This window comes from Manis pentadactyla, chromosome 8 (assembly GCF_030020395.1).
Source record: "Manis pentadactyla isolate mManPen7 chromosome 8, mManPen7.hap1, whole genome shotgun sequence".
Lineage (NCBI taxonomy): Eukaryota > Metazoa > Chordata > Mammalia > Pholidota > Manidae > Manis > Manis pentadactyla.
In genome coordinates this window covers 132,293,925-132,320,214 of record NC_080026.1, presented here as the reverse complement: position 1 = coordinate 132,320,214, position 26,290 = coordinate 132,293,925, and the positions used below count along the sequence as shown (strand labels likewise).

Genomic DNA, 26,290 nt, shown 5'->3' with positions numbered 1-26,290 from the left:
TAAGAAGATTCTTAACATATTCTTTAGCAAACATACAGTAAGTCAGCCCACCTTGGGGACAGGGCAAGCAATCTTGATTGATATGTTCCCAGAGTGAAGCTGCTATCCTGGGAAGAAACCATACCAGCAAATTTCTTGTGTTAATTTTGCAATCACCTAGAGGACTGGTAACAGAAGAGACTTAATGTCTCTCAACAGAGAAACATTTTGAGATCACTTAACAAGTCTACACCCTCTAGCCCTTTGTCACACTCCTGAAAAAAATCCTTAAAAGGGGGAACGCCCAACCTTTCAGTGCGCCTCTTCTGAGGTTGTCCACATTTCCCTTTCTCCGAGTGCGCACCTTTTTGCCTTAAAAGAAACTTCTCACTGCTCAATTTATAACGTTTTGTCTCTGCGCTTTTCCGGTCATGTCTTTGTTACTTTGCTATTTCATTCTAATCCTCCGGATTTAAATTCAAATCTTCACTCTCTCTGTCCTATTTCAACTAAGTAAGGAGGGGCTGCCGAGAGCTCAGATCTGGGCTTGCAAATTGCCGTCGCCTGAGTGACCCAGAGGGAACTGCAGCTATATTGTTATGCTCTTTAGTAGCCTGCCTCTAGGAAGTTTGCAGAACATAATCTCGTTTCAACCAGTGCTCTGCAGCTCCCCCAAATCCTGGGCTGGTAGGGACTCATTTCCCACGGCGTGCAGATCCAGACACTGGATGCCAGGTGACACTGGATGCCAGGTGACACTGGCTTAAGGAGTTAGCAGATGTGCCCCATGCTGAGTAGCAGTTCAATGACCTCTATCACTCTGTGCTGTCATTTCCTGACACTCTCTTTATTGAATTCCTTCCTCACCTTGTACTCTTGACTTCCCAGCATCTCCGAACCGAATTGCTCCCAACAACTTTAAATAAAACTTTTCAACCTTTCAGTCTTCCTCCCTGAGGTCAGCGGCACTTTCTAAGTGCATAACTTCAAATAAAACTTACTCTGCTTCACTACTGTCTCTGCCCTTCAATTCTTTGTTGTGGTGGGGACAAGAACCGAGGAAAATAAACAACCGCTCCCTAACAAAAATACTGACATAGACAACCTAGAATGAGTATGGACTACAAAAAAATCTCTGCAAATTAGGCCCTTTACATATTGAGGACTTTGAAACTATGATGCTCCACTTGTCTATAACTTTTTCTTTCCAAAGATGGAAACCTCATCTGCACAAGCGTCTTCTTGAAAGATTTACTTTCCTATCCAGTGGGTCGGCTATAAAGTTCGATGCACTCCACTCTTCCGGACCCCAATCTCAAAGATCTTAAAAGTCCCACTTCAAACTATTCACCAAAGACCCAAGTTCCCTCTTCCGCTCGCTCTTGCCAGGCCGACCATGCAGGCCGCGATGAGGGTGCCCGTCTGTCTCCCAGTCTTCTCCATCTTCCACCCCCGGCGTCGCGGGCCTGCGGCCTGAGGCCCCGGGTAGCGCGTCCCCATCGGTCCCCGTCGCGTCGGCCCAGCAGCAGCCGATAACGACACGTCGCGGAGGCCGCTGCTCCCCAGGGCTTCCTCATCTCGGTGACACCGCAAAAACGTCCAACTGGGAAGGCCCGCCGCCGGCATCCTCCTAACGCCGTCCGAGGGGAGAACGTGTGCGGAGGCCTGCTCTCCGCGCCCGGCCGCTGCCCGCTCGCGGCTGCCAGCAGGAGGGCCGTAACGTCGCGTGGAGCGACCACACAACACCTACCTGACAACGGACTCTCATTGGGCTAAAGCTCCCCGGCCACCCCGAAACCATCGTCTACACCACCTGCTATTTCTCAGGGGCCAACGTCTAAAACCGCCCAAGATCCCGCGGGCACTGCACCGCACCGCGCCTGCGCACGGCTTCCTCGCTAGGACGAGGTACCCTCAGTGCGCATGCTCCCCCCAGAGCCCTCCCGGGCCGGTCGTGAAGCCCGTTGCTGGAGCCGGGGGGCATGCGCATGCGTGTCTCCGGTGGCTAGTTCTCCCTCCGCAGGAGAGAGGAGCGGCGCGTCTTGGGTTTGAAGCCAGACGAGCCGGAAGTCGCTCTGCTTCCTCACCTTCCCTCTGCTCTGGCGGAAACTCAAGCACTGGGAGAGAGGTTCCCGGGCTGGCCTGGGCTGGAGGCAGCAGAATGGAGACCCGGCCCGAGGACGTGGGTCTGGCTCGCGGCCTGATGCTAGGCTCTTCCTGGGATGCCGCATGCGGATCGCTGGCCCAGAGCGTCCACCTCGCCGGGTCTGGTGTCGGCGCCGGAGACTTGGACTGGGAGGAGCTGCTGGCGCCGCCTGCCCCGGGGTGCGCGCGGTGCGGGGACTGGGGTTGCGGCTCTGTGACCGCCTGGCTCCCGGCCGAGGCTGGAGGGGAGGCGGGGGCCGTGCGGGGAGGGGCTCTGGGCCCGGGATCGCGGATCAGGGAGCGGAGCTGCTGGCAGGTCTGCGCCCCGAGGAGGGGGCGGGGCCGCGGGAAAGCGGCGGCCACTCCCGCTGCGGGAGTGTCGGGCGCAGGCGGGCCGTCCGGGTGGCCGCCACAGCGCCTTTCCCCCACACCCGCTCTCTTCCCCTCCGGGTCGGCTCGGGGGGCTCCTGTCAGCATCAGAATCAGCCTCTGCCCGAAACAGACGAGACCCTCTTATCGCTCAGAGTAGGCGTTAAAAAATCTGTCGCGAATCTCCATCAGCTTAACTTGGAAAAAGGGACAATTTGTCCTTTATTCCGTTCTGCCTCCGACTTCTGACTTATTCTTTTGTTCGCACTTGGTGTCTAGTAAACTTAATTAACTGGAAAAGCAATTACAGGCAGTCGCTTAGAATGTAGAAGTCAAGGACAAAAATGGAGTGGCAAGCTCTGATGTCTAAGGCACCATTTCTTCATAAATTATGTATTGAGCATCTGCTGCATGCGTGGCAAGGTGCTTGGACTTCAAATGCAAATGTAAAAAATTAGAGAAAACGTCAATCCCTATGGCCTAATAAGTGGGTTTTTAACAGTTCAGAGAACTATATAATATTCTTAACTTTCTTCTCAGCCAGGATCTGGTGGTTTTGAAAAGGAGCCTGACCAACCAGGATGAAAACCCCTGCTTTCTTTACCTGAGATGTGCCCCTAACGGAGGTGAAGGCATCGTTTCTATTGGCATTTTAAGTTCAGCAAGAAATATGGAAGTCTACTTAGGAGAGGAGTACTGTGGAACCAGTAGAGGCAAGAATATTTGTAATGTTCTGGATGACAGGTTTGTAACTTGTTAACACAGAAGTGTCCTTCTGAAGTAGTGTTGCTATTTTCCTCAGCTTTTGTAATATTGATTCTCTGACATTGGTGTCACACATTAGGGAGGAGAAGACGAAAACATTCCAGCCGGCATGGAATTTAGACCTTTAGGGATCTTAGAGATAGTCTAGATCAGCCTAGTTTTTAATAAAGGTGGATGGAACCTGAGAGCTAACAGAAGAGGCATGAGTTGGGAGAAGGTCATAGCTAGTGGAGGAGTTTCGTTAGAATGAAGGTGTGATGGGTGTTTCTTGTCTCCTTTAACTTAACAGATCTGTTTTCCAAAAATTAATTTGTCAGTCAGTATGGAACTTGAACACATTTTCTAGGTAGTCCACTAAAAATAGTGCACAAGCCCAAGACTGTGTAATTCCAGCATAGCTAACCTATTACTGTCCTTTTTTTTCACGCATCCTTACAAAGATTGTACCCTAATCTTACTTCAATATAACTCAAAATATGAGCTCTTTTATATACCCTGCATGTTGGAGATAATAGGTATATTTATTGAGCTTTAAAAGATTCTCTGTGCTAAATGGCTATACATTTATTATCTTATTTATCCTATATAGCTAGTGAGTGCAGGTATAGTCTCTATAGCTAGTAATTCAGTAGGAAGGCAACATTCTTTATGCTTCTTCAAGAGAACTGAATCTCAGCTTCTAAGTATTGTCCTGGAAACCTTTATTTTTAGAGGTAACCATTAGAAGTGATAATGTCTGAAAGTTAAAAATTCTTTTTTATTTTTAGTGAACATGAAAAGGTTATTTTATACAAAAAATATCTAAAACTGGAGTCTTCCACACATGCTTGCAAAATAAAGGTAAGTTATCACTAAATTATAACTTCAAACTATAATTTGAAAACTTCATTTGTTTTTGTACTATATATACTTATTCTTGCTTGGTTTGGTAATGTAGTTAGTCCAACTTGATTCCTGGCTTTAGTTCAGAAATATTTAGTAAGCATGTAGAAATAAATTCTTTTCTAAAAAATTATCAACAGTCATCTTTGAAAACTTTATGTAAATTCTATATGCCAAGAAAACCACAAGCCATTTTGGTTTCAAAATATTGAGAAAGAATACAGTAAGATTAAGTTTCAGACAAGGGTGCCACAACATTAAAGGGATTTGGACCTGTGTCTTCACCATGAAAAATAATTGTTTGAACTAATGATGACAGAGTCTAGGGAAGGGTACTAAGCCAGAAATCATAAGTCCTATTAAATGAACTCTGTTTCTGACTAGCAGAATAGCCTTAGGAAAGTTTCTTACTGCATGGACTTGCCTCATGGGTAATACTAGGGGCTAAAGAAAATAAATCCTTCGATTATTTTTCTGTCTTAAGATTCTGTGATTATTGCTTATAGAGGGTCACAGAACTGAGTATTCCAAGATGATGTTTTAAGTAGCCCACACTAATAGCTTCTGAAGTCATTTATATAAAGTGATCCATTCATTCAAAAATATTTAAGTGCCTATTGATGCATTTAGGAATTAGCAGTAATAAAATAGAATGAAGCCCTCACATTGCTAATATTATAGTGGATGAGACAAATAATAAGTGAATTCAGTGAGCAAACTATGCACTACTTTCAATAGTGAGACAGTCTTGGGAACCAAAAGGCAGAAGGGTTAATCTGGAGGTTGGGATGTAGGGGTGTAAATGTAATGCGATGTCTCCTTAACTGTTGGTGGCTATCACATCTTTGGTGCCACGCTGAGTTTGTAGATCATGGGTCTGGTTCGCCTGTGTCTCTGTATGATATATGGGTTTGTGTGGGTCTGTGAAGGCGAATGTTTTTGTAACTGTTCTGTGGAAGTTACATGGGAGTGCAAGGAGTCGTTTCATTTGGGGAAACCCTAGGGTTTGTATGAAGGCTTCCTCTGGGAAGTATACCTAAGTTAAAAATAGTAGTTACTGATGCATATTTTTGAGCACTTACTCAGTGGTCTGTACTGCAAATTTTAACACATAATCCTCATAACAACCATATTAAATCACTGTTACTACCTTCTCTCACTTCACTCCTGACTCAAGGTTTGGCATTTGCCTGGGTCACAAGGCTCTGAGTAGCAGGGTCTTCGTTGAACTCAGGCCTGTCTGATCCCAAACCCTGTTCCCTTTCTATTTTGCTACTCTGTTGTCCATATCACACATGAAATATATTTTAGTTCAGAAACATGGACAAAATGAGGCAGCGTAAGCACTGGACAGGAGACTGCTTTAGAAGCCAGAAGAGCAGAGTTCCAGGCTTGACTTCTGCTTATTGGGTTTTCCTTTGACAAGTTACAGAATCACCCCTGACATCATCTTTTTTATGTGTGAAACAGCAGGTTATGTTAGAGCATCTTGACTTTTTCCCTTATAATTCTAGATTCTAAAAGACTGACTTAGATTTAGTATTTCAGTAAATGCCTTGCGGGGGCTTCTCATCAGCCTTATTTTGTATTGAATAGTGTTGTAACTACTGTGGTATGTTAATTTCTCACATTCGCATATCTATTTTTCTTCCTTAAGTAAATGAGACTATATTTTAGTCCTTTTTTATATTCTCTGTTTTTTCAGTTTGAAATGACATTCTTTTATGTAAATAGTTCTGAGCCTCTTAAGTTCTGAACCTAATAATAAATTGAAAGTGCCGACTCTTACAGTTTTAGGGCAAACTTAAATGAAAATGTACTTAAAGTTTATATTTGCTTTTCTGAGTACTTTACTATTGCTAGTTTATACAAAACAAGTGACCTTAAATAGTAATTATTGTTTAATACTATTATTATCTGGGACTTTTTTGTTTTATAATAGTTGCTTTCCTTTGGTGAAAAGCAGTGTGTGTTCATCAGTAAAGTTGTGATCCACATGAGGCCAGTTTCGACAAATTCTTCAACATGCTCTCCTGCTCTAGGATCAAGGATAGACCTTGAGAAGGTCCAAACCATCATGGAGTCCGTGGGGTCAAGGTTATCACCTGGAGCTCAGCAGTTGATGAATATGATTAGATTTCAGCAGCAGGTAAGTAGAAATGGATTTCTTTATAGATACCATTAAAAATTTCAAAATGATGTCTTTTTAAAAGCACATGTAATTACTTAAATTTTTCTTTGAACTTTATTATTGATTTGACTGTTATCTTCACTTACTTTTATAAAAATAGAATTTTGCAGGCCTTCCCTCTACAAAATATTTTTGTTATAGATCTTCATAATGTTCCATAAATTCACTCACTCATTCATTCAAGTATTTATTAAGCACCTTCTCAGGGAATAAGGCACTGTTTTGAGCACTTTAGAAGGTTCAAAGATCAATTAGTCTATAGCCTGTCTTTAGGGATCTTTATAGCCTCAGTTATCTAGGCCTTTAATGGAGAAGGATGGGACTTGGCAAGTGCGTTAAGTAAATTGTACAAGTGCCTTCCCACCTCTCATCCAATTCCCCAGCTTGGTGTGTATCCTTCTAGAGTTTTCTATGCATATGGAAGCACATACATGTCCTCCGACCCACGCACACACACATGTTGTAACCTGCATTCCCCGCACATATGCTGTCATTAGATAGGGGACGTTTGGGGAGCAGCCTGGGGAGGAAAAAGAGTGATCCAGTTAAATCTTATTTTAAACACAGTAAAAGGCTTCTTCCAAGTTGGGAGGCTGTATTTGTGGAATGATTCTTACAGGATATACCTGGTTCTTTGGGAGTTTATTGTTAACAAACTGGGGTCTGGGGAATGTCTGCCTGGAAAATGTCATGTCAGCTATGTAACTCTTTGTTAAGTATAAAGCAAGGACGTTTCCTGATGAGAACTATTCCTTCTGTGGAAGTGGTGTAACCACATACCCTGTTTGGAACCCCCATATATTAATTAAAAATTTATTTTTAAATTTTTAATAAAATTATTAAATGGGGAAAGTAAGCACCTGGGGTGCTGCATTAGAAGTTCTAGGTCCCTCCCTGTTTCACCTGGGCCTTGGGATTACTTCCTTTTTTGAAAGCTTTATTAAAGTTCTTTCTTATTTCCTTGTATTTGAAGTCAGATTTGCTGGCTTTGATTTGTTTTTGCTTTGGCAATTTAGAATAACTGAATAGGAGTTCTATACCAAAGTGTTTAGCATGTAGTTGTTATTTAATGTTACCTGCATGAAAGGATTTGCACTGTTTCCTTTACCTTTGAAATAAATACATCTTTTTTCTTGCTTTTGCTAGGTGATATTTCTTTAATTTTTTTAAATAAAAAAAGATGAAGATAGTCCTTTCAGAAATCCTACAAGATGTTCAGAGATAAACACTTGATTTTTTTAGATATTTGGGGGTCTATGCTCATATATGAAATTATGTGTACCCACATATACATATTCATATGTAAGTGTAAAGATACAATTCTACGTAAATGCTTTCATGTTCTTTTAGGCTGCTCTGTAATTGTTTTCCATGGAACATATGACATGGACCCTAAGTAATAAGTATATATAAATTATTTCATACATATTCTGCTTGTTTTTAAAAGGGAATTGATGTGGCTTGCAAGGCAACATGTGACCTCACAGTTTTAGGAAAAACTACAGTGAAATAATCAAAGCCCTGACCCTGGAGTTAGGTGGCCTGGGCTCATGTCCCGGTTCTGCCGTTTGTGAGTTGTGTTCCCGCGGCCAAGGTACCTTTAGCCTGGGTTTCCTCACCTCAGTCCTGGGATAGTGATTGCGGCTTACTTCATGTGGATGTTTTGAGGATCAAATGAAAGAATGCCCATTGCCTGACTCAACGTAATTACCTCAAAAGTTAGCTGCCATTATTATTAATATCAATAGTAACACTTATTTATTTACCATTAATTATTAGAATTGTATTCCCGTTGGAGAGCAGCGTCAGTCAGGTTTGGACCCTGCTGGATACAAGCACATGATTGGGCTACAGTCATCATCTCCTTCAGGAGCCCTTGGCAAGTCATCCTCCACGCCTTTTCCTTTTAGAACTGGGTTGACATCTGCAAATGTGACTGAAGACTTAAAAGCTTACATTGAGAAAAGTACACAACCACACAGTGAAGGAAATATTACAAACCTCGAAGAGTATAAAATAATGCCACAAAACCATTCTCTTCTTGAAAATGATCTTAAAAATGCAGTATCTTCTTTCTTACAAAAGAAAGCAAGTGACAGCTCAAGTATACCTACCTCTGAGTTGCTGCCTTTTCTCCAGAACTTGTGTAGTCAAGTTAACCATCTCCGTGTGGGACGTAACATCCCGTGGCCAGAAAACATCGCCAAGCCCAGTGAAGGCATTATTGGCATTGCGTAAGTATTTATAGCAAATGTGTTTTAGATGGTAGATAGGGAGAATCAGCCGGAGGATAAAAGGTTTGTTTCAATAACTACTACCTGAAATGTTTTCAGAGATAATTTTAGAAGCTTTTACATCTTACCATTAACATACTTCTAGGAAATATTCTGTAGAGTAGAATGGATTGCTTTGAAGGATGTGCCTAAGACTAAAGGTGTTGAACACCTCTCGGGCATCTTATGGAAAGGGCACAGCATCAGGTAAGGGTCAGACTAGGAAGTTGTTTATATGAATGTAGAGGAGCTGTGGGAACCATAATATGTACACTTTTTTGCCTGATTATACTAAATGAGCCATCATAATCTTTGTAAAGCATGTTTGACCTAGGCTAATTCTGGGGTCATCAAAACATTTTTAAGGTCATAATTATTTTTAGTGTACTTATCCCCTGATCTCCTAATTCCAATGTTTTTTTGCTGTCCTTGTTTGATTGAAGGGTAGCTAAGTATTTAGTATGTTCCTCATCCTTTATGTAGATGTAATGTGTCAAAATATTGCACGGTACTGGAATTCAGGACTCCAGTCATAGTCCTTGATTAATGATTTGCTGTTGACATCTTTTGGCTTAGTTTTTTTCACTTGTAAAATAAGGTAGTTATATTGGTTGAAATTTTCTTAAGGCCTCCAATTACATTAAAATTTGAGGAATTTAATAAATTACTAGAAAAAAAGGTGATTTTTATCTGGTAAGGAGACATAACCATAGTCTTCAGCTGTTGATAATCTACATCACTGTTAACTGGTCGGTATGTGATATGGCAAAAACAAACAAAGCAAAATAAACAGATGTAAAAACCACTTCTGGGTCCAGCTGAAATGGAATGTCCCTATTCCTCTCAGATCCTCCCATTTACAAATAAAAATCCCCAGGCATAATTAAACAAACGTACAAAGACTGTAAAAGGAGAAAAGAAGTCAGATTGCTTAGGGACTGTGAAGCAGTGTTCTTTAATTCTTAGTTATCTGAGTTTATCATAAATGGGTGTTGGGTTTTGTCAGATATTTTTGGGGTGTCACTTTATATGATTATATGAATTTTCTCTGTAATCTGTTGATACAGTGAATTAGTATCAAAAACCAAACCAGCCTTACATACCTATAATAAATCCCACTTGGTTGTGGGGTATAATTCTCCTTTATACATTGCTGGATTTGACTTGCTACTATTCTGTTGAGTATTCTTACATCTAACTCATAAGAGAGATTGGTCTGTATTTTTCTTTTCTTATGTCTTTGTCTGGTTTTATATCAAGCTAATACTGGTCTTGGAAAATGAATTCTACATTTTAGAAGAAATGTGCAAAATTGGTAATTTATTTTCTTGAAATGTTTGGTAGAATTCTCCAATGAAACCAACTTGGCCTGAATATTTCTTTCTTGTGAACTTTTTATCTTTTAGGGTAGAAAATTTTTTAATTACAAATTCATTTTCTCACATGCTAAAGTTGATAGTTATCATCATTGGTATGCAAGCTTAACATAGTGCATATTAAAACCCCACCACAATTTTTTTACAAACCTCAAAAAAATTATTTTAAAACTATATGAAAAGGCAGAAGAGGTAGAATAGCTAAAACAACTTTGAAAAGGAAGAGTAAAGTGGGAGAAATGACTCTTCCCAATGTCAAGTCGTATATGGTGAGAATATCCAGAGCCATGCAGTACTGGCAGAGGTGTAGACACACAGATCAGTGGCACCTACTAAAGGGCCAGAAATAGACCCACAGAAATATGCCCGACTGGCTTCTGAGGTGCAGTAGCAGTCCAGTGGAGGAAGGATAGTCTTTTTCACACATGGTGCTAGAGCAATTGGATATCCAAAGGGCCTGAAGTGAACCATGACCTAAACCTCATACCTTATATAAAAATTGACTCAAAATGGATCATGCACTTAAATGTAAAATAAAAAGCTATAAAACTTTTCTATAATATTTGGGAGAAATTCTTAGAGACCTTAGAAATTTTTAGAGAATATTTGGGAGAAAAATTAGGAAAAATTTTCTTAGATGTGACACTAAAAGCACAATAATTGAAAATTTTATATATGAGACCCCATTAAATTAAAAACTTTGCCCTGTGAAAGACCCTGTTAAGAGGATAAAAATGCAAATTACAAACTGGGAGAAAATATATACAAATTACAAATCCAGCAAAGACTTATTTTTAAAATAAAGAACTCTCAAAACAACATAAAAAAATATCCAATTAGAACATGGGCAGAAGACCTAGAGACATCTTAATCAGAGAGGATGTACAAATAGCAGCTAAGCACAGGAAAAGATGATCAGCATTGACACCATGGCTACTAGGGAGATGCACAGGTAAGACCAACAAGATATCACTACACGGCTGTTTGAATGGCTAAAATAAAAAGTTTAAAAAATGATAAAGGAACCAAATGCTGTTGAAGATGTGGAGATACGATCTCACAGACATTGCTGATTTGGCAGTTTCTTGGAAGCTAAACATAGTGACCATGTGACTCAGCAATCGTACTCCTGAGTGTTTATCCCAGAGAGTGAAAACTTAGGTCCACACAAAAATATGTACATAATTGTTCATAAAAACTTCATTTGTATGTAATGGCCAAACACTGGAAACAACCAAAGTGTCGTAAAATAGATGATTAGTTAAAGAACCTGGTAAATCCATACACAGGACGCTAATCATTAAGAAGAAACAAACTGTTGATACATGCACCAACTTGGATGGCTCTCGAGCATTATTGCTGAGACAAAAGAGAATCTCAAGAGGTCACACACTGTAGGATTCCCTTTGTGTAACATTCTCAAAATAAAAGTACAGAGACGGTGGGACCATTTTAGTGGTTACCAGGTATTAGGGAGGGAGGGGCTTAGGGGAGTGGGTGTGACAGTGAAGGGGTAGCAGCGGGAGGTCTGTGGTCAGGGAGTAGGACTGCATGGGGATCATGAGGATGTTTACATGAATTTTTATGTGTGTGATGAAATGGCACACACACTGTGCTCTGCGGCTTCCTGGTTTTGATGTAGCATGGTTAGGTAAGATGTAACCACTGGGACCATGGGTGAAGGATACTGGGGAACTCAGGTATCTTTACAACTTCCTGTGACTCTACAACTATTTGAAAATAAAGAGTTAAAAAAAACCCTTCTTCATGTGTTCTAGAGTAGTGGTTCTCAAACGTGGTGGTCTTTACTTTCTTAAAAATAATTGAGGACTCTATAGAACCTTTATTTGTGTAGGCTATGTAAAATATTTGTTTAAAAGTAACAACAATAAAGCATTATATGCAAATGTAATGATTTTTATAAAAAGATATATTCCTAAAAAAGTTCAGTGAGAATGGTACTTTCTAAATTTATTCAAATCTCTCTTAGCTTTTGGTTGCTTTCTCATGTATATTGCATTAGAGCGCATATGATTGGTAGCTAGTAAGGTCACAGTAGAAGTACTGAGAAGAAACTGAGTTAATCTCTGAAAAAAATAGTTATTTATACCTAAGCACACAACCGCACATTCTGTGAGTCATCAAAGCAATGACATTACTCATTGTGTAGCCTCTGGAAAATGTCACTGTATGTTCATGAGAATGTGAGGATGAAAAGTTCAAATAACATCTTAGTATTATAAAAATACTTCTGACCTCATGGAACCCCCTGAAAAAGTCATGGAGACCCTAGTCTCCATGGGCCACACTGGTCACTGTTCTGGTGCCATTGTGCACTTCTGAAACAGGCATGCTTTTTATCAATTTCATTGTAATTTGCCCATTCCAGTTACATTCATTTAAAAATACCTTTCCTATTAGGTTAGGTAAGAACTTTCCAATATTTAGTAAGGTTGTGTGGATGAGAAAAGACACAACTGTGTAAATTGTAGGGTTGTTTGGGGAAGTACTTGAAAGATAGAATGGAGACCTTAAAAAAAAAGGGGGCAAGATAGGTTTTTGATTTGGAGCTGAAAATCAAAGACTTTTCTTTCTAGAGACTTTCTAAACTCTTGTTGTTTGAGGGAATAAACTATCATGCTCATTTTTATAGTCTCATTTCAGTTGCATGCTTAAATGTTTAAAGAATCAAAGAAATAAGAATGTTTTGGGCATTCAGGGTTGTGGTTGTATATTGCAGATGTATTTCAGAATCTGGAAATATGTTATTAGGAGACTGCACAATTGTGGAGACAAATTTCAGCAATGTATGTTGGCTGCTTGCTGTAGTATGGTTGTTATGATATTAGAGATAATTGTTATATTATTTTTTATTTATTTATTTTTAGAATGGAAGAGCAACCTGTTTGCTCCTACTTGGAAAAGATTCTTTCCAAAAATATGGAACTGATGGAAAAGAAACTTATGGACTACATTGATCAGCGAATATATAAACTCCAAGAGCACATAGATAATAAGATTGCTCTGTTAGTGGACTTGCTGCAAAATCCCAGCTCCCCACCCAGTGGGATGCCTCTAAGACATTATGATTCTGGAGAAAGACTTTCAAATGGAGAAAGATAAGTGCTCAGCATATACAATGTACTACAGATTTTTGGTACATATTTATTACAAAAGCAAAACCCAAAAGTTCAAAGAAAGTATTTAATATCATTTGAGGATCATTCTCTTACATAAGGTGACCTCAATGTTCATTTTAACTGTACTTGTCAGTGTAAATCCAGTACTGTATACAGAGAGTTAACATGATAACACCATAAATTATTTTTGTTTGCAATATTTTTCACTTTTATAAGAAATTCACATATACTCTGGGTTGAGTGTTTGAAGTCTTTAAGGATTTCTAATTCAGTTCATTAGTTTGTATGGTATGTGTTTGAAGTACTGTTTTAAGTTATACAAAACCTTGTATTTAGTAGTATGAAACAAATAGAGTATTTGATATTTTTTCTAATTGATTGTTCTTAGAAAAACTGAGTTCTTAAGACTTGCAACCCTTAACTTCAGATCACCAAATTACATTTTATATTGTTTGTTTCAGGTAAATAATTCAGGTATAAAAAGTGATGTTTGGTGTGTATAAAATTAGTTTACAGTGGCACGGTTAGTTTTAAGTTCTGTCATTTTGTAGCTATAGACAGGAAAGTAAAAATCAGAATTGGCCTATTCTTTGTTAGGATTATTACTTTAGGTTTGGTGTTTGATATAAAACAGGAGAAGTCATGTTGTTGTATCTTAATGAGCCCAGAAAGTATAAGGAAGTCTCCTTTTCGGAGCTGATACAGGTTCTTCCTTCCAGAGCCTTTTCTGGTTGTTTAAGTGTTTAAAGTGCACCCTGCTCTGAGAGTAAGCCGTATGCATTAAGGCAGTTGCAGTTCTCTCTGGTTGACTTAAATTTCAGAAATTTAAACTATTGTATATCTGGTGAATGGTGACATATTTACATCTAATAAATAAATGCATCCACTCTGGAAACTACTTGTCTTAAGTAGAAATATTTTCTTTTCATCTAATATTTAAGATGAAAAGGGGTATTTTACACATTTAGTATTTTGGTGACTTTAGCCCTTTAAAGTGAAAACTGACATGATGCTTGTTCATTTACAAATCACCTACTTCAGTGGCACGAGGACCCGTGTGCCACTTGGATCAGCCCTTTCCTGACTTATTCATAGTTGATGCAGCCATTAGGTAGCATTTCTTGGCAGCTCTCAAGGGAAGTGTGTCTCACAACTGAACCCTTCTGTTAACAGTTACACAGCCTCTGATAGTTGTGGTCTGTTCTTTGATTCTGAAATTCCCGCAGTATAGTTATATAACAATAACACATAGTTATGTTTATAAAATGAGTAAAACAAGTGAAATATGCATGATACAGAACTAGAAGTAGTTCAGATGAGCTTTACGTCTGTTCTTCCAGTAATTTTTCCATGTTAATGAATAAATAAATTACATTTTATATATATTAGAAAATCATGGGTGTTGATTTTCATGTATTTATATACAGCCATATATATCTGAATTTATACATATGTAGTTGTTTTATTAAAGTTCTTGTTTCCTAAGAAAACACTGCCTGAATTTGCTCAAACAGGAGAAGCAGACCGTAGTACTTACTAAATCTCTATTAAGTCTTTTTTTCTTAAATTTCTCCTCTTGTATGTGCCCAGCCAGTAGGCCAAGTCAAGGAAGTCAGGGCCAGCAAATGCAGAGGAGTCCAGATAACCCCTGCAGGCTGAAGTAACTGCAAAGGATGTGTGGGTTATCAAGAAATCAAATCAACATACAGGTCATACATTTAAATTTCCACATTGTCCCCCCTTTGAGCATCACTCCATCTCCCTCCTTCCCAGGGGGGCATCCAGAGGTGTTCATCCCTCTTCCGTCACTGAGTTCCGGCCTTCTGAAAGGCTGCTGCTGTGTGACCCATCTTAAAGTGTGACGGCGGAGACTAGCACTCGGGCGGCTCCTCCCCGACACCCAGCCAAGCCTCCTAGGCCGCTACCACGGGACCTGCCCTCCCAGCCTGTCCTCTCTCCCCAGGCCGCTGCCCAGGCTCTTGGTCCCAGCACACACGCCTCCTCCTCCACTGATTCCCGCCTCTCCCTGTGCTGCACGCTCCAGAGCTCAACTCAGATGCAGCCTCACGAGGCCGCCCTTGGTCCCTCCCTGCCCCGGAAGCAAGCAAGCAGCTGGACAAGCAAAATGTGAAGAAACCACACTGAAGGCTCTTTTGTGGGGGAAGTAAAACGGTTGAGCTTGGCTAAAGCATAGGACGCCTGTGAGGCAGTGGCTAAACCTAAGACTTGGAAGGTGGCCTGGGTCCAGCTTTGGAAAACCTTGACGGCTCCACTCTGGAGATTTGTTGGCACCAAGGAATCTGTGATTTAAGAAGAAAAATGATGTGCTCAGCCCTGGGCCTTGGGAAGCAAACCAGAATAGAGCTCGGCCCATGAACTCACTTGCAGAATTTCTTGGCATTCTGCTTTGGGCTGCAATGGAATCCAGGTGCAGTGAATGCAGAACCACGTAACATCTGACTGCCTGGCAAATGAGGTCAGTGTTTCTCTTCGTTTGCCCTCCAATCCCTGTCAGAATCACCTGGGGAACTTGCTGAATGTGAAGGCCCTGGAGCCCCAGCGCAGATCTAACGGATCAGACCAGGGGGAGGAGTGGTCCCAGAAGGGGCATTTCAAAAGCTCCCAGGGCTGTTATTAAACAGGCTGAGCCTGCAGGGTCTGCGCTGGTCTCTAACACAGTACACGGCACCCTGTAGCCAGGTGCTCAGCCCCACCCATCTGCCTCATCTGGGAGCTGGTTAGAAAGGCGAATTCAATGGCTCCACCCCAGATACCGAACCCGAATCTCTCGGTGGGGCCCAGGAATCCGATCCCCAAGCTCTCCGGGTGACTCTCGTGGGCATTTGCAATAGAGCGCCACTGCCCCAATAAATACCTGTCTCTGGAGAAACAGCCTGACTCGAGGTCCCAACGACCCAGGCAGGAGGGGTGTAGCTGCTGCGCGCGCAGGCCGTGTGCACACAGGGTGTCTACAGGCGGACTTGCAGGTGCCAGGAGAGAAGAAGTAGTAGAAGATGAAGACACTTCTTGGAATTCTTGCAGAGTCGGTGACTATCTGAACTGTCAGCGTGTTGGACGACGATTCGAACACAGGGACGTAGTCATTTGCGCTGCACACTCGCCCCAGCAGAGACCCCTCGGTGGAGTTTCCATCAAACACTTCAATGTTTTCACTTTCACAACCTCCATCGGGATCAAGCCTGTGGACAGAACGCACCTGTGGTTAGAGGCGCGCCACCAGCAAAGGGGTTTCCTAGAGTGGAGGCAACCGGTCGCGTTGGCATCGCTGTTTACAGAGTGGCAGCAGGTCTCTTTTCCTGTCCGCCCCTCCCAGGCCCCTCCCGCAGCGTCACACCCCAGACCGTCAGTGTGCACGGGCTCCGGGAGCCGAGCTGCTTTGCCATGGCCTCTAGCAGGTAAGTGGGGATGAGGGGCCGGGACCCCGGGACCCCTTTCTTCCCTCCTTGCATCCCTCCTGTTCCCCGTGCCCATGTGACTGTTGGCTGTGGCACCTTCTCATGTAGACTTGAGCCCCTTTGAACTGGAAACCCAAGCCTGTTGAAAGGCGAAGCAGCTCTTCCTCCACCAACCCCCCCTCGACGTAAAGCTAATTCAGCGTCTTCCAGCGCCCCTTCCTGCCCTCGCATCCCCACCTCCTCAGGCAGCCCAGGCTTATCGTTTCCTGACCGTTCTGATGGTGTCTCTCCAAATGCCCTCAGAGGACATGTTTCCAGGATGACTTAGAGTGAGAACACAGGGGTAGACAAACCTGAATTCTTCCTTGTTAGGTACTGACTGCTCTGTAACTTTGGGTAAGTGATTCAACCTTTCTTAATCTGTTTCTTTTCTGAAAAATGGTGGATATCACAGTCTACTTCATTCTCTTGAATGAAATTTGCAATATTTTGAACATGGCACGTGCACAGGCCTGATACATTGTATAGAAGATGTCGTATGGTGAATGTTAAAATTTTCTCTTTCTGCTCCTCTGGTCTCACTCTTCTTAGCAAGAATGACGTAAGTGTTTCTTAACATCACTACTATTCTGGCAGTTCTGAAAGTCCCTCTTCTTTATCCTACCTCAGGTACTGAAGGGAAGTCGCTCTGGAAGTCGGTTATATTGAGCGGTGATTCTCTGCTAACCAGCAGGAGCAGCTTCGCCTTGGACGGTAGTTGAAATGCGAATTCTATGACCGCAGGTCAGAACCAGAAATTCCTTATCAGAAACTCTGGGGGTGGTGCCCGCCGTCTGTGCGCCGCCCACCCCTCCGGCTGACGTGGGTGTGTGGTGTCCGAGAACCGCTGGTCTGTGTTTAAAAGCACTGACTCTGCAGCCACATTGCACGGATTCCTTTCTCAAACCCCTATTGGCACCGTCTGAAGACGTTCTGTCACAGGCAGGAAAAAAATTTAGACTTTTTACTAGTGCTCCGGACCCCCACAAGGTCGTATCCTTGGCTAATTTCTTCCAACCAGCCTCTGCCACCACCACCACTCTCCCCTTCCTGCCCCCCACCCAGGCAGAGCGGCCTTTCTGCTCCCTGAGCACGCAGATCCCACTGCAGCCTCAGGCTTCTGTCGTCAATATTGTTTTTGCCTGGAATACACCTCACTCTGCCCCCTCCCTTTTCCCAGGCCTCTGCTGGAATGTCACCTCCTCCAAAAGGCCTTTCTTGACCACCCTGCGCTCATCACTTCTGTCAGCTCTTTTCACTTCAGTTTACCTTTAACCATTCTTCAAGGGGTAAATCTGTTCGGGACAAATCCCCTCAGTTTTTCTTCATCTGAGAAGGTCTTTCCACCCCTTCAATCCCAAAGGATAGCTTTGCTGATACTGAATTTGAAGTTGACAGTTCTTTCCATTGTCGGTTGAAAAAAGCCCTGCGCTCCTTCCTCTGGCCTCCCAGGCCACAGGCGAGAAGCCCGCGGTCGCCTGAGCTGGTGTTCCCCTGCAGGTGATGAGGCGTTTCTCTCTGGCTGCTTTCAAGTTTGTTTCTTTGTCTTTAGTTTTCAGAAGTTTAATTATCATGTGCCTTGTTGTGGATTTTCTTGGGTTTATGCTATTTGGGCCTTTTTCAGCTCCTTGAATCCTTTGGTTTATGTCTTTTACCAGATTTGAGAAATTTTAGCTATTATTTCTTCAAAAGCTCTTTCAACTGTTCTTTCTCCTTTCCTTCTAAGACTTGATGACATAAACGTTGGATCTTTTGTGACAGTCCCACAGGTCCCTGAAGCTTTGTGACTTGGTCCTGTTATTTACATTTGTGACTGAGCTCATCCAGTGAGGTTTCTGAAGCATTTCTGTTAATGTGCTTTTCAGGGATATACTTTCCATTTGGTTCTTTTGTTGTAACTTCCGTTCCTATATTTGCATTGATTCAAGAAGTTTTTTTTTTTAATTATCAAAAGCGTTTCATGATGGCTGCTTTAAATCTTTTTTGGATGATTCCAACATTGATTTATCTTGCTGTTAGCACCAGTTCATGGTCTTTTCTCATTCACATGTTGCTTTTCTGATTCTTCGTCTGATAGGTATTTTCCAATGAATCCTGAGTATTTTGGCTATTATGTTAGGGGATGCTAGGTCCTATTTTAATCTTTATCAGGTAGTCACCCTACTTAGGTTTCGCATGCAAGTCCCAGCCTATGTTTGTGGGATGAGGTCCAGTGGCAATGTTTAGCAGCTTTGCAGTGCTGTTTGGATCTGCGTAGTTTCTCTGGGGCCACTGGGGCTCCCAGGTCCCTGATGGCGCTGCCTGGGGGAGCAGAAGAAGATTCCCCAGGCTAGAGCCGCCTGGTGCATCTAGGAGGGAGAAGGAATCCTGCCACTTGGGGACAAAGATGCCTGTCTGGTAGGATCCCTTCGGGTTGCCAACTGGCCACCCCACTGTGCGTCAGGAAGAGCAGAGTACTTCCACTTATTTTCGGTAGGGCCCCCAACACCGTGCACTGTTGCTGGGCTAGCCTTCAGTTGTCAGCAGGACATGCCTTAAATCAAGAGGAAATGAGTGCCCCAGATCCACCTGTGTTACTAGATTCAGAATTGGACAATGCCAGGCCTGGGCCACCTCCTGTTCTGCTGCCTTACTGTTCAGGCCTTGAGGCCCTAAAAAGTTTACTTTTCTCTTTCCAACTTTCAGAGTTCTCCTTTGACCTTTGTGTTTTTTCCAGGGCTTACAGTTATACTTCATGAGGAGGAGCAGGGAGAAACAAGGTTAAGCCATTCTGTTTGCCCCTGGAGTTTCCTTGAGGATTCAGTGCTACTAGATTAGCTGAGTATGGGTGCCTCAGATCAGACAGACCTGACTTGAACAGCTATCCTGTTCTGCTTTCATTTTTGTGACCCTTTTATCTTAACTGTGTCATGTGAAAATCTTTCAGTGTAAAGGAACATATGCTTGAGTCCTAGGAATCCACAACTGGGTCCATATTTTTTTCATTGTATAGCTAAAACATAAGGTCTAACCAGTCTTTCTTCTATCATTGAACTTTTAAGTGTAAGGGTATTTTTAGCCTCTCCACATTTGTCTTTCTCTTTCCTTTTTAAGATTGAAATCTAAATGTGCTTTTGACTAACAGTCAAATCCTGAAAATTAATATGAGGGAAATAATACCTGAAAAGGTAAAGACTTAGAAATAAGTCATTCAAAATAGTGTTTCTGTTTTGATGGGGGCTAAAATATACCTACACATGGAACAAAATTCAGAACTCTGTGGGAGACAGCTGGTGTCCAGGGAGTTGATGTCACACAGCTGTGACATAGAAGCTGGAGCTAGACAATGGCTGTGGTTCTGTCGTGAGCTCTTCAACCTTCGGTCTTAATTCCTCCTGACAAAATCCCTCTTTCTCAAATTACAGGTTTCATAAAATATCCTGTCCCCTAAAGTTTCTTTTTTTTTATCGTTGGCCAGATCTGGATTGTTTAACTGTAAGTAAGTATGCTTAACAGTCAAATTGTGTATGCTTCTTTACCTCCTTCACTTTACCTTAATTTAGATTAAGCAAATTGCTCATTCTAGACAAATGGGATTTCCTGGGAAGATACAGGAGGGAAATGGCAGAAAGGCCTGTGGTCTCCTGGGGAGGCAGAATGAGGAACAAGTGCTCCTTAACTCTCCTTGAATCAGGAGATGGTATGACACTTGTCAGTGGGAGAAGTAAAAACTTTTTTCCTTAAAATGTATCACTTACAAAATAGGCTTGCATATTCTCAGTACTCACAGCATGACATCTTGAATAAAGTGATTCCCACAAAACAGTTTTTGATGAATAGCATGGGGCCAGCCCTGGCTGTGTCAGTGAATATAGTTCATGGGACCCAGGTGTTTGGGAACAAAACCCTTTGCAGAAGGGCAGGCCTGTTTTTTAACTTGCAGCTGTGCACTACTGCCTGTGAAAGGGAAAAGGTTCTTCCCAGTTTCTCTCCTGGGTTCCTTCTCTCTGGACTTTGTATTTCAGTCCCCCCGTCTCATTTACAAATAAACCCTGTACCCACCCTAGGCCAGCTTATGATCCTAGGCCTCTCTGGGAAGATTTATTCATGTTTTATATACATAAGGCTCTGTGGTTTGGAGTTTGTTCTTCCTGCACTGAGGGAGCATGTTGGGCATGCTGGCTGGCTGGTCGGGGGAAGCCACATTCACTGCTTGCCTGCCCTTTTCTGCCTAGGTGTGTGTGAGATGTTTGGCCTCAAGATTATGTTTGCCATTGGTGGCTGCTTACTGATGGCTGCGTTTGTGCTGATCTGTGTTGTCATCTGTCTTTACTGCAAATTGACCAACACACTGAAGTGAGTAACGTGAGGGTGAATAACACCCCCTCAAGTGGGATGCCTGGGCCCTCGGCTCCAGCAGGGTCATTGCCTGCCCTGAAGCCACACCCCGGGTGAGTCAGGACCAGCAGGCCGTTTGAAAAGGCAAAGGCAGGGGCTGCAGAATCCTGGCGGGGCCCCTCTGGCTTGGGGCTGTGAGCCCCTACGCAGAATGTTCTCGGCTCTGTGTGTCAGAGCTGCTTTGCTGTCCGCGGGCCTCACCGAGTTCCCCTCAGCTGGTGAATTCACACACTGGCCGGGCCTTCCCTCTGCCCAGGCGTGGCCCGCTGGGGGCCGTGGGGAGGCACGTGAGTGAGTCTGCCTCAGGCACACCAGGGGACGGCCTCCTGGGGCTCCTGCCTGAGCCGGGGAGCTCTCGGGGTGTCCCCTCATTCATTGCCCATGGCCTTGGGGACTGTGGGGTGCGCCTAGAGGACTGTGGGGAAGCTGAGCTTATTCCCGGGGACACATGACAAGACAGTGTACATCAGACAAGAGATAATTAAATGTGGGGGAAGGCAACCTTCAAATATGGGAGAGATGGCTTATCGGAAGCAGCGGTGTTCCCATGGTAGGGAAGTCAAGCCTGTGAGCTAGAAGGCCGATGGCCAGAGCCTGGGGACGGCTGGCGGCGGTGCCCTCCCGGTCATGCTCACACTGGGCAGACCTGCTGGATGACCCACACTTGCAATTCCCTCTCTGTTATTTGCTGTAACCTGATTTTACATTTCTAGCAATCTTAGGAGGGGAAGGGATCAAATAGGAAATTAGGACAGGGACAGACAGCTTTAACGGTGGGCTGGTGTCACCTGTGCGATGGTTGTAGCCCTGAACTTCCCAGCCAGCCCTGGCAATTGTACCAAATGGACTGACAGGAAAACTCTAATTCCATGCATTGTGTATGTCTTTTAAGTGCTGCCAAGGCACCTGCTGCTGTGGCCGTAACCAGGGAAGAGTCTGCCAAGCTCACTGAGGCCACAGCCTCCACGCCGGGGTCTCATCCCTACCAGTACTGTGAAGAATGTAGCTTGTATGCCAACTTTGACTCCCTGCCACCGTGCTTCTGTTATGTAAACGAGGGACCCTGACTTATGTGGGCGCCGATATCTTCATGAGCAATATTTCTGTCTTGGTAGAATGTTTTATTACTCAAGTCAAGTTCTATAGTGCTTAAATTATGTACTGTGCATCATTATACTTAGGTACTGTTGAATAAATGGTCTATGCTGAAAATAATCTTCTCTGTGTCCAGTATTTTTTTCTTGGTGGTGGTTATAAATGTAATTAAATTTATGTATTACCCACTTTGGGTCTTGGGCCAAGTAGCTTAGAATATTATATTGCAACATAAAGGAGAGTTAGAATAGAAAATAAAAAGACATGTAAGCAATTTAACAAGAAAGGATATCATTGTGCTAGATGCTTGGACACTAAAAGCATTTGAAAACTAAGTTTAGACCAGAGCTGCAGCCTAGTCTAAGTTTAGACCTAAGTTTAAAGCCTAGGCAAAGGGAAACACGATGTCTCTTGAGCAAGACAAACTTTTTCCTGGTGCTTAATCTGCTTGGGTTTGACTCCATGGAACCCTCTCTGAGACTGAAAAAATGGACATTTCGTTTGGGTCTTAACAAAGACTCAGAACCAGTTTTCAAAACTCATTGTGCTAACATCTGAGAGCACCCTGTCGGGACGTTTATTTCCTCCAGACCCGTGAGCGCCCCGTTGGCTCTGAGGTTTCCCCAGGGAGATCCTCTCCCATGGGCTATACTGGGCTCCTCCCACAGCAGTTGTCATGAGCCACAACATCATCCTCTGCTGGGCAGGAGTCTGAGGGGAAAGATGAGAATCCTGGGGGCGGGGCAGAAGGCGCTATGGAAGAAACGCGGAGGTGGAGCTTGGGCCAAGGAAGGGGGCTCACAGGCTTACTCCTGGCAGTCTGGCATCCAGGCTGCTTTCTGCCAGCGGAGATGCAATATTGCAACTGCCTGACCCCGGTATTAGTCACAGGGTGGGCCTGGCAAAAAGAACTGACCTGGATGAAAGTCCTGGGGGTGTGAATTTGCAAAGAATTTCCCGCAGTAAACAAGCCCCTGTAAGCGGGTCACATCACCAAGTTGACGCACAGATTCTGAGCACAGCTGCTGCCCATTCCTCCATCCGCTAGACCTCCAGACTCCGTCACCAGCAGCACCCCTGACTAGTCATTAAATGTGGTTGGCAGTGAGGTATTATTTAGGTTGTAAAATGAAAAAAAACCAAGCCGACCTCTTTCCTAAATCACCTGCAACTGAATGTCTTTGCAGACCTTCCAGCTCAGAGCCAGAGCACAGCGTCTGGCTCACAGAATTAGGGTGACTGAGATGGGGAAGAAGAGAACATTTCTGAGGGTTCGTGAAGGTCAGGTGGTCGAAACCATGGACTTGGGTTTGGGGAAAAGGTGGGCAAGATCACAGAGCCAGGTGCTGGGCCCAGTTCTGTCCTGACTTGTCAAGGGAGCATGAAAGTCACATGTGACATAAGATATAGTGAGTTTGTATTAGTATGTAAATAGTGTTTAATTTTGCATCATGTTGTTTAAGTTATGGGATTTCAGGAGAAGAGTAAACATCATTCAAGGATTTACCTCTTCTTCTGGGAAAGGAATTAGTGTGTTTTTGATTGTACAAAGGACAGTTGTATGTTAGATGGAATTATGACCGTATCATTGCCTTTATTTAAAGATTAAATATAGTCGAACAAGATGCGTATGGGTGCCAAGTGGACAAAGGGTAGACTTGTGATGGTTAATTGTATGGGTCAACTTGACCAAAGGGAAGGGATCTCTAGATTGCTGGTTAAACATTATTTTTGGGTGTGTCTGTGAGGGTGTTTTCAGAAAAGATTAGCACTTGCATCAGTAAACTGAGCAAAGACCTGTGCTCCCCAATGTGGGTGATCAACATCTGGTTTGTTGAGGACCGGAACAGAGCAAAACGGCAGAGGAAGGGCAGAGTCATTCTTTTTCTCCTTAAGCTGGGGCATCCGTCTTCTCCTACCCTCAGACATCAGAGCTCCTGTTTCTTGGGCCTTCGGACTCTGGGACTTATACCAGCTCCCCCTGCCACCTCAGACCCTCTCTCATGGTTCTCAGACCTTTGGCCTTGGACTGGGAATTATACTAATGGTTTCCCTGGTTCTCAGGCCTTCAGACTTGGACAGAATTACCCCACTGTTTTTCCTGGTGCTCCAGTTTGCAGAAGGCATATCATAGCATATTTCAACCTCCGTAATTGTATGAGCCAATTCCCGTAATAAATCTCTTACGTATCTGTTTATCCTCTTGTTTCTGTTTCTCTGGAGAACTGTAATAGAGTTAGAAAGGATATGAAAAATGCTTGAGAACTAAACCATTTTTAGTAATATGAAAAGCAAACAAAATCCACAATTTTGAGTGTCTATTTCCTTGAGCACTTCTTCGGTCTAAAATAGTGGGTTCACCTATACAGAATTTTATTGTTAACAACCATTTGATCAATAAATATGAGAGATGCCCTCACAAAAAAACAAAACAAAACAAAACAAAAACAAACAAACAAACAAAAATATATATATACACACTTCCAATTGTAAAATAAATAAGTAACCGGGATGTAATGTATAGCATAAGGAATATAGTCAAAATATTGTAACAACTTGGTATGGTGATAGCTGGTACCTAGAATTATCATGTATATAAATGTTGAATCACTGTGTTGTACACCTGAAACTAATGTAATACTGTGTGTCAACTACCCTTCAATAAAAAATAATTATCAAGAAAAAAATAAAATAGTGGGTTCAGCGAGGGAAAGCACAGATGCAGAAGTTTTGGTTCTGAATTCAAGCCAGGTATCTGTTCAGGGTGCAAAATTATAGCCTGGAAACCTCTAGGTCAAACAAAATTCAGGTTTCAATAGAGGCACAAAGGGCAGGGGGACACAGGGGAAGGAATAATTAATATGAGGTGTGGGAGTAGGTGAGAACCCCAGGGGAGGCTGCCCAAAGAGAAGGCATTAGTGCAGCATTTGAGCAGGAGAAGGAGGGGAGGCCCTGGCAGCCAAAGGGAGCAGCCCAGGTTCAGAGGTGTGAACACATGCGGGCTGTGGACAGGCAGTGGGGGGTGATGCAGCTGGAGAGGTAAGCTAGGCTGAGACGGGGAGACTGTCAAAGGCCATGCTAAGGCGTGTGGCCTTCATCCTGCTCTGAGGAGCTCTGGCTTAAGGCCTGAGGTCCTGGAGGAACCCGACTGGGTGCAGGATGGAGGTGGCACTCCCTCCTGAACACCCCTAAAGCTCCTGCAGCTCTCAGTCAGCCCGTCTGGATGAGATTCCACCTCACTCAACCTTGCGTGTGGCATATAATTCCTCCAAGCCCGTTTTTCTTTTAAAATGGAACCACCATCTCATAGGGTTGTTTTGAGGATTCAGTGAGATGTTGAAGAGGAAAGATCTTAATTTATACACAAATAAGGTAAAAATATGCATTTCTCCTGGAAGGCTGGTGATTAGCCTCTAAGCAATACAGTGCTTACCAGTCAGACTGAAGTTGCCATAATTTTCAAGCAATCCTCTTCTCAGGCTTCTTTGAAGAATATTTTCTTGAAAATAAGAATTCTTCTAGTAGTCTGGATGACATTAAAATCTCCTGTCACTAGAGTATTTCCTTTGCTTTCAAATCATGTCCCATAATTGCAAAAAGCACAAAATTACAGTGGATATGAATATTCACTATTTAAAGTTACACTTTTGATATAAAAGATTCAGGAGTATCTAAAGCTTTTCTTGAGATATTTTCTTCAAACCTTCTGAAAGCTCAGTTTTTATTTTCTATGTTAAGTTCAACAAATCACTTGACTACTTGATCAGTTAAGATCAGGTATGATGGTAACAGAAAGTTTCAAAATAACAGTGTCTTGAACAAGGAAGATTTTGTTTTTCTTCACGTTCCAGATGCCCAGCAGTAGGCAGTCAGGTTGGCTGGCTTTCCTCAGTGTCAGGCCCATGATGTTCTTTTGAACCAAAGTCCTTTCCTGGCCTGAGAAGACTGCTGGATGTCTAACCTTCATGTGCAGTTCTCAGGAGGGAACTCAGAAAAGGCCATGCATTCCGCTTCTGCTTAAATCCTGTCTCGAGCTGAATCACATGATCCACTTGCTTCAAGGGGAGCTCAGACCTGCAGTTTTTATTCAAGTTGTGGCTGTGCCTGGCAAACATCCGTGTGGTAATAAATACTGCATGTAATGAACTAGCTCCATCCCAACTGCAAAGTGATTTCTGACAACCTGTGTTCTAAAAATTCACATAAAACAAAACGTTTGATTCTGTGAATTTACATCCCTATA

General features: G+C 42.9%; 1 protein-coding gene across 5 annotated transcripts; it reads left to right on the top strand.

The window, feature by feature from the left end:
• Positions 1 to 1,940: 1,940 nt before the first annotated feature.
• Positions 1,941 to 20,925, top strand: C8H10orf88 (chromosome 8 C10orf88 homolog). Of its 5 annotated transcripts, none has more exons than XR_008999046.1 (9): positions 1,941 to 2,304; positions 3,034 to 3,237; positions 4,026 to 4,098; positions 6,083 to 6,289; positions 8,111 to 8,565; positions 12,869 to 14,829; positions 17,206 to 17,319; positions 19,980 to 20,049; positions 20,790 to 20,925. XR_008999046.1 is itself a non-coding variant. In XM_057506436.1 (6 exons), exons 1-6 carry the CDS (start codon positions 2,141 to 2,143, stop codon positions 13,101 to 13,103), a joined length of 1,338 nt encoding a protein of 445 aa, XP_057362419.1. In that variant the 5' UTR covers positions 1,941 to 2,140; the 3' UTR covers positions 13,104 to 16,509. The 5 variants fall into 5 exon arrangements, 1 of the variants encoding a protein (XP_057362419.1); XR_008999043.1 differs by lacking the exon at positions 17,206 to 17,319 and adding an exon at positions 15,165 to 16,536; XR_008999045.1 differs by lacking the exon at positions 17,206 to 17,319.
• The last annotated feature ends 5,365 nt before the right edge of the window (positions 20,926 to 26,290 follow it).

What these genes read in the sequence shown, in the direction of transcription:
- C8H10orf88 (XM_057506436.1), top strand. Translation starts at nt 2,141, where the DNA reads ATGGAGACCCGGCCCGAGGACGTGGGTCTGGCTCGCGGCCTGATGCTA. An exon ending in CACATGCTTGCAAAATAAAG is followed by an intron (nt 4,099 to 6,082) that starts GTAAGTTATCAC and finishes GTTTTATAATAG; the next exon opens with TTGCTTTCCTTTGGTGAAAA. An exon ending in TGATTAGATTTCAGCAGCAG is followed by an intron (nt 6,290 to 8,110) that starts GTAAGTAGAAAT and finishes ATTAATTATTAG; the next exon opens with AATTGTATTCCCGTTGGAGA.